The sequence below is a fragment of the Vulpes vulpes genome, chromosome 12, assembly GCF_048418805.1.
Source record: "Vulpes vulpes isolate BD-2025 chromosome 12, VulVul3, whole genome shotgun sequence".
In the NCBI taxonomy this organism is placed as follows: domain Eukaryota; kingdom Metazoa; phylum Chordata; class Mammalia; order Carnivora; family Canidae; genus Vulpes; species Vulpes vulpes.
Window position 1 is genome coordinate 117,637,162 of NC_132791.1, and position 14,081 is coordinate 117,651,242.

At 41.5% G+C, this 14,081-nt stretch overlaps 1 protein-coding gene across 4 annotated transcripts in view; it reads right to left on the reverse strand.

Moving 5' to 3' along the window:
* Positions 1-13,838, reverse strand: part of PAFAH1B2 (platelet activating factor acetylhydrolase 1b catalytic subunit 2) — a 29,187-nt gene extending 15,349 nt beyond the window's left edge. The window contains exons 1-3 of one of the 4 annotated variants that reach the window (XM_072729732.1): positions 13,447-13,612; positions 9,496-9,597; positions 4,913-5,000 (exon numbers count right to left, since the gene is read on the reverse strand). In XM_072729732.1, coding sequence (XP_072585833.1) covers positions 4,913-4,993 — 81 coding nt within the window. In that variant the 5' untranslated portion in view covers positions 4,994-5,000; positions 9,496-9,597; positions 13,447-13,612. Of the gene's footprint in view, positions 1-4,902; positions 5,001-9,495; positions 9,598-13,446 lie in introns of all 4 variants that reach the window. The other 3 variants (XM_072729733.1, XM_025999175.2, XM_025999176.2) reach the window with 3 other exon arrangements.
* Positions 13,839-14,081: the final 243 nt, after the last annotated feature.

Sequence of the window (14,081 nt, forward strand, 5' to 3'; positions counted from 1 at the left end):
AGTAATTTATATTGTTTATATGTATAGCATACATATTTCACTATATAACTCTTAAAAATATATATATATTTTAAGATTTTATTTTATTTTATTTATTCAGGAAAGACACAGAGAGAGAGAGAGGCAGAGACACAGGCAGAGGGAGAAGCAGGCTCCATACAAGGAGCCTGATGTGGGATTCGATCCAGGGTCTCCAGGATCACACCCCAGGAATGAAGGTGGCACTAAACCGCTGAGCCACTGGGGCTGCCCTCTTAAAAATATTTTAAAAAATATAACCACAATACCAATTCTACTCCCTAAAATTAGCAGTAGTTTCTTTAATATCAACAAATAACCAGTGTCTGAATTCAATGTTAGAAAAAAAATTTGTTTTTTAAAAATCAGGACCTAACTTCTCTTTTTTTTTTTTTTTTTTTAAGATTTATTTATTCATTCAGAGAGAGCGAAGAGAGAGGCAGAGACGCAAGCGGAGGGAGAAGCAGGTTCCATGCAGGAAGCCCGATGTGGGACTCGATCCCGGGTCTCCAGGATCACACCCCAGGCTGCAGGTGGCACTAAACTGCTGGCCACCAGGGCTGCCCTCTCTTTAATCTTTTAATCTACAGGTTTCCCCCTCCCTCTGCCACTATCTCCCAAATTTACTTTTTAAGAAATATGATTGTTTCACCTACAGAATCTCCCATAGTCTGTATTTTGTTGATTGTATTCTTATGGTAGTCCTAGAGGACATGTTCATCTGCTCCAGGTATATCCTCATATATGGTGTGGTATTTTTGCAATACTTCATAGGAAGTATTGAGTATCACTTCAATACTTGTTTTAATCATGACTGCTTTTAACATTTTGTTTTGAAATAATTTTAGATCTACAGAAGAGTTGCAAAGATAGCACAGCATTCTCACATACCTTCCACTCAGCTCCCTCCAATGCTAACATCTTACATAAGCATGATACATTGGTTGAAACTAAGAAATAAACATTCATAAATACTATCCACTAGAATAGTTTACTCAGGGGACACCTGGCTGGATCAGTCAATAGAGCATGTGACCTCCATCTCAAGGTTCTAAGTTCGAGCCCTGCCTTGGGTATATAAATTACTTAGAAGTAAAATTTTTAAAAATCTTAAAAAAAAAAAAAAAAGTTTACTCACACCTCACCAATTTTTCCACTATGTCCTTTTTCTGTTCCCAGGTCCAATTCACATGGCATTTAGTCTACACGTCTCCTTGGTCTCTTTCAACACAGGACAATTTCTTGGTTTTTCCTTGTATTTCATGTCATTGACATATTTAGTAGTACTCAGGTGTTTTGTAGAATGTTCCTCAATTTGGGTCTGTCTGATATTTTCTCATGAATAGACTGAGGTGATGAATTATTCTGGAAGACTACCACAAGGTGATATGCCCTATTTTACCGTATCAGAGGGGAGTACACAATATCAACATGACTTATTATTTGGTGATGTTAACATTGATCATTTGGTTAAGATGCCTGCCTTAGTTTGCCAAACTTGTCCGCCAAGTTTCTCTACTACATGGTTATTATTTTTCCTTTCCATACTGTATTTGTTAGAAATAAGACATTAAATCCAGCTCACACTGATGGGGGAATTTTTTTTTTTTTAATGGGGGAATTAATAAGCTCTACCTTCTCCAGGGAGATGATATAAAAAAATATATGTGGTCTTATGTTAAAACCACCAAAGTAATTTCCAAGGAGGTATTTTTGAGGCTAGGCAAATACACTGTCTCTCTTTAACTAAGTTATGCCTACTAATTTTAGTACTCACTGATGGATCTTCCCTACAGTAATTATCACTGTTGTGTTCTTTTTTTTTTTTTAAAGATTTTATTTATTCATTCATGAGAGACACACAGAGAGAGAGGCAGAGACACAGGCAGAGGGAGAAGCAGGCTCCATGCAGGGAGCCTGACGTGGGACTCAATCCTGGATCTCCAGGATCAGGCCCTGGGCGGAAGGCGGCGCTAAACCGCTAAGCTACCTGGGCTGCCCTCACTGCTGTGTTCTAATGAGGGTTTTCTTTTCTCTCCTTCCTTCTACATTTATATATTTTTAAAAGATTTAAGTAATCTCTACACCCACTGTGGGACTTGAACTCACAACTCCAAGATCAAGAGCTGCATGCTCTACCGACTGAGCCAGCCAGGTGCCCCTACATTTATTAATTAAAATTGTCTCTTTCCCCATTTATCCAATCATTTATTTCTAGCAAAATGGATTCATGAATACTTTATCCTTTGATTTATAAACCAGTAATATCACGATTTATTATGTTACTGAAACTGTCCAACTTTGCACTTGGGTGTTCTTTCAGGCTGGCCTCCAATGGTCAAAGTGAGTATCAATGAGACAAACCACTATTACATGTCTTCTATGAGATGCACTGAGGACACTTCAGTAATATTCTTGCCATACATCTTTTTTTCCTTTTCTTTTCTGAGTAGTTGCTTTTTTGCACTATAAGATGCTCTAGGTTTATCTTTTATTTCCTTTGTTCCAGCTATAGAAGCAATCATTTCTCCAAGTAGCCCTGGTTCCTTTCACTGGAGAAAAGAAACCAAGATCTGGGCATATATTTTAATATTTAGTAAAGTTATCCTTCTATACAAGTTTTAACATTCAAAAAAATATTCCTATCTAGTTTTCTTCCATTTGACTTTTTTTTTTTTTTTCCAGCCAATGCTAATTATTTAAAGCCTGCTAATTTATGTCAGGAACACAAAGACATCTAGTCTTAGTTACCACTTCTAATAAAGTTATAAATGGGCTAAATGTTGCTAAATAGTATTTTCATATATAGCAAAGAAATACTATTTAAAGAGAGGACAGGGGTGCCTGGGGGCTCAGTCAGTTAAGTGTCCCGACTCTTGGAATTCGGTTCAGGTCACAATCAAGCTCTGTGCTGAGTTCTGCACTTGGCATGGGATTCTTTCTCTCCTCTCTCTGCCCCTCCCACCCCACCTGAGTACTCTCTTTCTAAATAAATAAAATCCTTAAAAAACAATAATAGAGGAAAAACTATAGTTACACTTTTAACATGTTATGATAGACTGCAGAAAAATAATTCAAAAACATACTACTTACAAAAAACTTACAAACATGCAAAAATACTATATATATAGCTTAGAAATTTTATATATATAGTATGTAAGCACGTGAAAAAACCCCTACCAAATTTAGGATATTGGTTTGGGGGTGGAGAGGTGCGAAAGAGGAAGAAAAATGATCAATCAAGAGTATACACAGAATATCAATTCTATTAGCAATGTTTTATTTTTTTAGGGTGAGTGGTAAATACACAGATGGTCAGTGGACTTCATAATACTTTTTAAGATACAAACAAAGAAGATTAAATAAGAATAATCAAGCAGCTGGGATCCCTGGGTGGCGCAGTGGTTTGGCACCTGCCTTTGGCCCAGGGCGCGATCCTGGAGACCCGGGATCGAGTCCCACATCGGGCTCCCGGTGCATGGAGCCTGCTTCTCCCTCTGCCTGTGTCTCTGCCTCTCTCTCTCTCTTTCTCTGTGACTATCATAAATAAATAAAAATTATAAAAAAAAATCAAGCAGCTGATCCATATAAAAGAAGTTGAAAAAGTACTAACACTACTCAAAATAAGCTAGTTAACAGACTAATTTTTAAGTCTAGAAAGACAAAAACAGAAGAATACAATACAACTATCAAGAGTATAAACAGAATCACTAAATACTAAAATGCAAAACTCTGGGTACTTAAAATCATATAGAACTTGTTATTCCAAAGAGGAAATGTGGTTGGAAACCAACAGATGAAGGTTAAATATAGTTATGGTTAAGTGATAAGTTTATCAAAAGGAAGCTTAGAATACAAAGAAGATACAGTGCTACAAAACAATGTAAAACATTAAGACACAGGAGCTGGCCTGGGACAATTTGAGCTTCAAATTACAATGGATTATAACCCACTGAATAGAATAAGAATCCATGAGTCCATACCATAATAAATAAGAAAATAATTGGTTTAGGCCAACACATCTTAACCAAGTTAACATCACCAATAAGACAAATCAATGTCATGTACCTTCTATGTGATGCACAGAAAATATCACTGATATCCCTGCCAAAAATGCAGAATCTTAATCTTGATTATGAGGAAAAAGATAAACCCAAGTTGAGGAACATTCCACAGAATAAATGGCCTATATTCCAAACTGTCAATGTCATGAAAAACAAAGGCTAAGAAATATTTCAGAGTAAAGGAGAACAGAGATGGGATCACTGAATGCCATGTGTGATCCTAGACTGGGAGGAAAATTGACATAAAAACATTGGGACAAAAGAAGAAATGTGAACATGGCATAACATCAATGTTAAATATCCCGATTTTAATAACTGTTCTGTAGTTGTGTAAGAAAACGTCCTTATTCTTAGAAAATCCACTGACATATTTAGGGGTGAAGGAGCATGATGACTGCAACTTCCTCTCAAATGGTTCAGGAAACACTGAATGTTGGTATGTAGATACAAATACAAGTAGATACAGACAGAACATCTAGGTAGATGTGGCAAAATGTTAACTAGCAGGTCTGGATGAAGGATATGAGAGGGGGTTTCTTTCTAAAATTTTGCAGTATTTGTGTAATTTTGAAACTACCTTAAAAAAAAAAAAGAATGCTGTGGAGACACTGTTATCTTTTAAGAACAGGAGGCAACCACTATGCTTTCAAAATATTCCTCTGGTCCAATATCAAACTGGTGATTAGGCAGGACATTAGCATAACAGGAGATTTTTTACTTAAGGATTCTTGTTGACCACTAAAAAACGTTCTTTTGTGGCTTTCGTCAAAGACTCTGGAAAACTGAAGAGACTCATCTCTAGTGAATAATACATACGCACTTCCTTTTACCTGAGACATCCATCTGTCATCTCCTTGAATATCTTCTGCTGCATGTGGTATAGCTGCTGGGTTTGAGTCTCCTTGGCTCATTCTATACCTGAAGGGAAAAATGTCCATGTCATGTTTCATTCATTAAAAGGAATGTTTGCTACCATTTTAATATTACATGCCAGGTTTTAAATAATAAAATTTAAGTTTCATTGTGGCTTTGCTTAGAAATGAAATAATAGGAATTTATTTTCAGCAGACATGAGTTCTAGGACATGACTGCTTAAGTCCCATAAACATCTAGCACTGTTAAACTTCTAGACAGGCTTGAATATCATTTGGGAACAGTGCATTACATTGAAAAAAAGTATATACTTTACATCTACATTAATTTTTCATGATTACATGTTAATGTAAGTACCAAATGACACAACAAATTAGACACTTAAGAGTTCAACGAAACCTGCATTAGAGCCTTTTAGGCAGCTCCAGTTAGACACTTGAGAATTGCTACAGCCATGATTAGTAGCCACTGGTTACTACACATCATACAAATAACTACAACAGATTGTGACAAAACTAGTCATAGGCTTTGACACTTGTTTTTGACAAATATTTACTAGATATTTTATTTTTGATGGGTCTCCACTAAGAAAATGTTATTAAGAAGAACCCAAATATGGCATCTGATAGTAGAGAAGAAGGAATAAATGAAATTCAGAAAACCTAGAAATGCTGATCCAGAAAGACAAGGACACCACACTCTTTTCAAACAACTGGAGGATACATACTAGAGATGTCAGGCTCAAGAAATCATTTGGCATACACAAAGGATGATGAAAAATAGAATAATCTGGGTGCCTGGGTGGCTCGGCTGGTTGGGCGCCTGCCTTCTTCTAGCTCAGGTCATGATCCCGGGATCCTCGGATAGAGAGAGCCCTGCTCAGCAGAGAGCATCCTTCTCCCTCTCCCTAAGCTGTTTCCCCTGCTTGTGCTCTGTCAAATAAATAAAATCTAAAAAAAAAAAAAAAAAAAAGAATAGAAAAGAAAAATCTGGGGTTTTGTGGCTTAAAGAAAAGGGGGCCATTCTCTTTTTCTTTCCCTTGCCATCATCAGCTACAGCTTTCTCTGAAAAAGGATTGAGTCCTATTCATTCGATAAGTATTTACTGAGTAAACAAAACACGTAGGATTGCCAAAGCAGTAATTTTTGAGAATCAGAAAGTAAAAAAGCTCTACGCATGAAAACATACCTTCATTCATGAAAAATACATTACAAAAATCAATGTTTTAATACTACGCAAACCAATTAGTTCCACTCTAAATGAAACTAGGTCTAAAAAAATTAGACTCAGAATTAAGCCCATATCTAACTGGAAAAGTAAAACACTATCCATATCGTGTGTATAGATCATCCACAACTTACAATGGGATTGCATCTGGATAAACCCATTGTAAACTGAAAATATGCCCTGGGTGGTGCAGCGGTTTGGCACCTGCCTTTGGCCCAGGGCGCGATCCTGGAGACCTGGGATTGAATCCCACGTCGGGCTCCCGGTGCATGGAGCATGCTTCTCCCTCTGCCTATGTCTCTGCCTCTCTCTCTCTGTGTGACTATCATAAATAAATAAAAATTAAAAAAAAAAAAAAAAAGAAAATATCCTTCCTCAGGGCACCTGGGTGGCTCAGTCAGTTAAGTGTCAGACTCTAGATTTGGCTCAGATCATGATCTCAGGATTGTGAGATTGAGCCCCCTGTGGGCTCCACACTTGGGAGGGGGGAGTGTCTGCTTGACATTCTCTTCCCCTCCCCTCTGTCCTTCACCCCACTCACATGCTCTCAAAAATAAATAAATCCAAAAAAAAAAAAAAAGAGAGAGAGAGAGAGAAAAGAAAATATCCTAAGTCAAAAATGCATTTAATACACCTACCCTACCAATAGCCTAACAGTGTACCTGAAAAGTGCTCAAAACACTTACATTAGCCTACAGTTGGGCAATATCATCTAACACAAAACCCGTTTTACAAAAGAGTGCTGAATATCTCATGTAACTTATTGAATACTATACTGAACATGATAAACAGAATGGTTGTCCGTGTATCGGATGTTGACCATGGTTTACCAGGAGCTTTGGCTCACTGCCACCGCCCAGCATCACATCTTACCACATATTGCTAGGCTGGGAAAAGATCAAACTTCAAAACTGCAAGTACAATTTCTACTGAACACACACCACATTTATACCATACTGAAGTTAAAATATTTATTTTATTTTCTTTTTTTAAAAGATTTTATTTATTTATTCATGAGAGACACAGAGAGAGAGAGAGAGAGAGAGAGAGGCCAAGACACAGGCAGCGGGAGAAGCAGGCTCCATGCAGGGAGCCTGATGTGGGACTCAACCCCAGGACTCCAGGATCACACCCTGGGCTGAAGGTGGCGCTAAACCACTGAGCCACCCGGGCTGCCCTAAATATTTTTTTTAAAGATTTTATTTATTTATTCACAAGAGACATACAGAAAGAGAGGCAGAGACATAGGCAGAGGGAGGAGAAGCAGACTCCTTGCAGAGGGAGCCTGATGTGGGACTCGATCCTGGGACTCCAGGATCACGACCTGAGCTTAAGGCCTGATGCTCAACCACTGAACCATCCACGCATTCCAAGTTAAAATATTTTAAGTAGAACCATTATTAAGTCAGAGACCATCTGTATATACTTCTTTAGATTACTAAAATTTGCAAATATCAGAAAATAATAGCTATCTGTGAAGGACTATATATGCCATTTTTTTATGCCATGTTTTATACATACCACTTGCAATCCTTGAAAAATGAAAAAAATGAGGATCAGATAATTTAGGTAATTTGTGCAGTAAGTGAATAAAATTAGGTTTCCTTGACCCCAGTGACATCACACCTGGCCCATTAATCACAAACTAGTTCATGCAGACTCCCTGAAAAGGTCTTGTATCTAATCATTTTACCCAAAAATATAAACTACATGGAGCTAAAAACATCAATGTAAAATACAAGAATTGGGAGGAACTGCAAGATGAGTTTGTATAGCTCCATTCAGGTTATGGTATCTGGTTGAGGTTTCATTGTCTAAGAAAAGTACGAGAAAATTAAAAGATGCATAAAGGAAAAAAAGATTAAAGGAGATTAAAAATAGTGATACAGAAACATTTAATTTGAGTGGTTTTTTTTTTTTAAAGATTTATTTGAAAGAGAGAATGCACATATGTGCAGGGAAGAGGGAGAGAGAAAGTTTAGTAGAATCCAAGCTGAGCTCAGAGCCCACTTGGAGCTTGATCTCATGCCCCTAAAGACATGATCTGAGCCAAAACCCAGAGATGGACGCTTAACTGACTGGGCCACCCAGGGGCCCTGCTTTTATTTCTAAACTAATAAGACATTCTATACTTTCTATACAAAAGTTTCTTTGCATCTAAGTTCAATTCTAGATTGAAGTCTGGCTATTCAGGTTAAATCTGACATGGTGCTTAATAGTAATTTTAATTTTAACAGTAGCTTTCTTTCCTGCTGATCAAACAGCTCTACTGGCCTTAAGACAGACAAGGGCAACTTGGTTAAGTTTTCCCACCTACGGATTTCAATATTTATATATGTAATGTACAGCAACAAACAGCTTCACTTTCCAGTTATTCAAAATACTATTTCCAAAGGTTTTAAAATAGATTTTTTCCTCCCCTCACCCCTTTTGTTGGGGGGGGGGGGGGGAGATGCAGAGGGAAAGGAGAGAATCTTTTTTTTTAAAAAAAGGACTTATCTTAAAAAAAAAAAAGGACTTAAATAAATAAATAAATAAATAAATAAATAAATAAATAAAGCTTATCTATTTGAGAAAGGGGGAGTTGGAGAAAGGGGAGGGGGGAAAGAATCTCAAGCAGACTCCCTGTTGGGCAAGGAGCTTGACTCAGGCCTTGATCCCAGGACCTGCACCAAAATCAAGAGTCAGACAGTCAACCAACTGAGTCACCCAGGTACCTCGAGAGAATCTTAAGCAGGCTCCACACTCAGTTGGAGCCCAACACAGGGCTTGATCTCACCACCCTGAGATCATGACCTGAGTGGACACACAACCAATTGAGCCATCCAAGCACCCTTTAAATAGATTTTTTATTTTTTTTTAAATATTTTTATTTATTTATTCATAGAGACACAAAGAGAGAATGAGAGGCAGAGACACAGGCAGAGGTAGAAGCAGGCTCCATGCAGAGAGCCTGACGTGGGACTCGATCCAGGGTCTCCAGGATCACGCCCTGGGCTGCAGGCGGCACTAAACCGCTGCGCCACCGGGGCTGCCCTAAATAGATTTTTTAAAACTCAACTATTTCATTTGTTCTCATTTGTTTTCCCACCTGGAGAGACACTTAACATGTTAGGTATTTTTGCAGTAAAAGTTAACTGACACAAAATTAACTGAGAGACCACCACTGAAACAGAGAAAAATAATCTGTCCTACTCTCACTAGATTATATAATCGAAACTATTGTTCCTGGGGATTGTTTAAAGAATAAGAGTGACAAACTGCAAATTATAAAGTGCCTTCATAATAACATGTATTCAAATAGAACCCTCACCAGTTAAATGACAAAATGCAGGCACTTCAATTCATTTCAGTTCTTGGGATATCATGTTCAGGTCTTGAAAAGCTTAAAGAATTCTGACAAACTGGATGGTGTCTAGAAGACAGGAGCCAAGATGGTAAGAAACTGAAAACCTGTCATATTAGAAACAGTTGAATGACGTAAGTATGTTTATAATCTGTAGAAAAATCGGTTAAGGAAGAGAAAGACACAGGCCATAAATAACTGTCAAACTATTTGAAGATGACTAGGAGGAGGTATTACTCTTATTTTGCATGTCCCCAAATAGGAAGGCAGGGCCAGTGGACAGAATGTACAGTTAAGACAAATTTCTAACAATTATGACTACAGAATAACATGGCCTGTCTCTCAAAGTAGATTCCTCCAATGGAGATTCAAAGAGTGGCAAGCTGAACCCCTAACAAGAAAGGATAAAGTGAACTAAAGCATAGGAGTATAAGACTGATCCAGATTTGTGGGGCCAAAACATCTTAAATGTTTTGGAATCTTTTCAAATGTGTATATATGTATGTTTATTTATAAATTAAATGTATGAATTATTGTTAATCTGTATATTAAATATTAGTAAAGTTTATCTTTTCCTTTTACATAAAAAATAAATGTATAAAGAAGTTCTAAATTGTTTCCTGTATTCCAATGGATCACGTTCTGCAATCCCTAGGGAGTGCACATACTCTACTTTCAAGACCAATGGTCTATTTAAGCTATAAAATCTTTCTAAATCTAGGATTCAATTTACTAACACGGATTTCCAGAGTTCCTCCAACAAGTAAACAACTGTTGTAAAATAATAATCGCAATTAAGATTTATTAAGAACTCACTATTTATAAGACACTGTTATAGGAGCTCTGAGATTTAAGAAACCTGCTTCAAGATAGGAAGAGCTGGAATTGGAACTCAGGGTGATATACCTCCAAAGCCTACTACTCTTGAGTAAAGAACGTTAGGCTCTGTATAGAAAAGACATGACAAATTCTCATTTACTAATTCGATTCACTTATGAACCCTATTACTACTAACAAATTTATTATTTTTATTATTATTTTTTAAGATTTTATTTATTCATGAGACACACACAGAAAGAGGCAGAGACTCAGGCAGAGAGACAGAAGCAGGCTCCCTGCAGGGAGCCCGATGCGGGAGACTCGATCCTGGGATTCCAGGACCACACCCTGAGCCGAAGGCAGGCGCCAAACCGCTGAGCCACCCAGGGATGCCCACTACTAACAAATTTAATGGCATCCTGATGCTCTGAGCAAAATACTGTCATCTTGGTACTTTCCTCTTGGGCAAAATGAAATAGGGATTGAGAAATCGAGGGGAAAGATGTTGCTTATCTGAGGAGGCTATCAGGCAGGTAGAATTGAGTAAAGATAGTAAAATATTCCCAATTAGCTTGTCTTTTTTTCCCCCTTTAACTATGAATACAAGGTCATCCTTCCTCTTCTGAAAGGGCAGAGTAAGCAAAAATTTGTTTCTTTGTGCCTTCAGACACTTGGATTTTGTATTGTTTTGCCAAATCAAATTCTCCCAATACAAAGTAGCTTTCAGTTTTACTGATGCCTATGGCTTGATAACATCCTGAAAGAGCAGGTAAAGAAAAACTGAGCCACAAACCCATGCAATCTCCTAAGAATGAGGCTAGAAATGTACACTCTAGGGGACTATGCATTTAGAAGATCCAAACAATTTGGAATTCAAATAAAATAAGCTGTTGTTTTTTTTTTTTTTTTAAGACTTATTTATTCATGAAAGAGAGAGAAGCAGGCTCCCTGTTGGAAACCTGATGCAGGACTTAATCCCAGGACCCCAGGATCATGACCTGAGCCAAAGGCAGACACTCAACCACTAAGCCACCCAGGTGCCCCAACTGTTGTATTCTTTATAAGAGAAATGAGGAATGAATTAGGAGCTATCCAAAGTACAGTCTGTGATAGGACACAAAAACCTGAATAATTTTGGGTTTCCTGCCTCAGGAGGAGTATCTGGAATAGTGAAGCTGTAAAAACAGTAACACAATTAAAAAAGTACAAGCAGGGAGGTGGATTCTGACTCCCATCTCACCTTCTTGATTCATAATTTTCCCTTTGAGGTGGTGGATTATTATAAGTCACTAACTTCTGATCACAAACAGCAGGTTCAGTTAGAGAAACCAAGCAGAATAAAGGTCTGAAGAACAGAACTTTTGTTAATTTACCAGGAGAGACTCTATTCCAAGGAATCTGATTGTCCGTTAAAAAATGTAAATTCTTTGGAAGAATGAGGAGTAAGCAACTTGCACAGCATTTCCCAATTTTCCTGCATTTTCCATCTTCTTTCTACCTTAACTCGAACCGTGACAGTGAACACCAGAATCTCTAGATACTTACACCAGTATGTGGTGTAGCTGGTGTAGCGTGTTTAATCAGAAGCCAGTTCCAACAACAAAGAAATATAAATTCTCAGGCTCAGCAGGATCTTTAGTTTAAGCAGGAAACAGAGGGAGGAGAAAAGTTGCGCCAAGAATTAAAAGATTGAGTGTGTGTCCACTCTGACCTAAGACTCTTCATTTTGTTTCAGAGGGAGTGGGCAGGGTTATACTGAAAGGGAAGGAAAGCCTCATCCAGAACACCCTGCCTCAGTGGGCTGGCGGGTGGGTCCCGGGGATCCAGCACATCCATAATTTATTATCAAACGCCCGCCCAAGCCAACAAATTAAAGCACAATGATTTCCTACTCCTCCCCTGCTCCCCCACAAGGAGGCAATCTTTATATCAGAACAATGTGCCCAAGAGAATCTAAAGACACAAGGCTTATCTCAGGCAAAGCCGAATTCAAATACCCAGGAGAGACCATCCTCTGTATTTTTCCCTTCCTCTTTCTCGACACCTTTATCCTCAGCCCTCGATTTTAAAACTGCATTAAAATGAGATCCTAGAGTGGGTGCAGATGGTCTCCCCTTTCTCTGCGGATACGCTCTGAAAAAGGGGCCAAAGCTTCAAGGGTTTGCTTTTCTTAAGGTCTGAACGTAAATCACGAAAAGCAACGCTGGCTTGCGAGCCTGGTGGGAAGCAGAGCAGCAGTGACCACGCAACGGGTCCAGCACAAACCTGCAGGCCGAGGAGGTCTCCACCTGGTCCACGGGCACGGGTGGACCAGGCGACGACCCCCGAGGAAACCGGAGAAAACCTGCCCACGGGCCCTTTCCAAGCAGCTGGTTGACCTTGCGCGAATAACCAACCTCGCTGGGCCTCATTTCTAAAATGAGGTGCCGGGGCTGCATGGCCGTGTAAGCAAGAATCCCTCCGGAGCCGTGACAGTCTGCGGGTTTTTGAGTACATTCAGGGGGAAACGGATAAGTTTCTAAAGAGTTGAAATTTTTCGACAAAAAGCGGGGGTGGGGGGGCGAGGAAGAAGTGCTCGGCCAACGGGCCACCGACTAACGGGTCTGGGCCCCGTTCAAGGCCTCGCCGACAGCGGAGGGAGGGTCGGCGGTTCCGGCGCGGGGATGGAGGGAAGAGGCAACAGCTGAGACGCAGGCACAAGAGTTGCTACGACGGCGGCGGGCGGCGCCGACCGCGGCGAGCGGGGGAGCGGGAGGCCCGCTGCAGGGGGCGGGCGGGGAGGGGCCGCCGCCCGCCGCCCGCCGCCCGCCGCCCCGGTGCCCCCCCGCCCCTCCCCCGGGAGAGGCGGCGGCCGAGCCCAGGCGGCAGGTGGGGGGGGTGCCGCCGGAGGCTCTAAGGCGGCGGCGGGCGGCCGGGGGGTGCGGGGGTGCGGGGGCCGCGGGGAAGGCGCGCGCGAGGCCCCCGAGGGTCCGGGCGGGGGGAGGGGCCGGCGGTGGGGGAGGGGCGGGGAGGTCGCGGGCCTCTCACAATAACAAATCGCAGGCCTTCCCGACCCCCGCCGCTACGCCGCCGGTTCCCCGCGACCCCGGCTGCACTCACTCAGGCAGAGGGTCCGTGCGGGCCCCAAGCGGCTGCGGCGTCGGCGGGTGGCGCGTCTGTCGCTCGCTCAGTCCCGGCGGCCCCGCTCCGGCGCGTCCCTCCTCGGGCCCCAGCACCAGCAGCAGCGGCAGCAGCAGCGCCCCCACTTCCGGTTCCCCTGCCACTCAAGCCAATGGCTTCCGGAAGTCCCGCCCCATCCTGCGCGGCCTCCGCGTGGCTGGCGGCTGCCCGCCTTCCCCCGCCTGCGGGGCGCTGGCTGCTGGCGCTCAGGTGCCCCGCCACGCCCCGCGACGGTCACCGCATCGTTCTGCGTCCTGCCCTCTCTTGGCGCGTGGTCTGCGCAAGGGGCACACGCTCTTTCCTCCAGCCGCATCCCTCGACCCCGCGTTACTGTCGCCGCGGAGGGGAGATGCCATTCGGGACAATGTGGCGTGACCTCACACTGACGCCATTCCTCCCACCCCGCCAACCTGGCTTCTTTCTCCACCCCGTGGAATAAACCAGATTGCTGCAGCTGGGAGGGAAACGGGGCCTCAAGGTTAATGAGACAGTCTGCTACATAAGGAGAATTTCTGGGGTGAATGGGGTGGGGGGGCCGCCTCTTAAGGTGACACCGTAGGGGGCTGGCGGGTCCG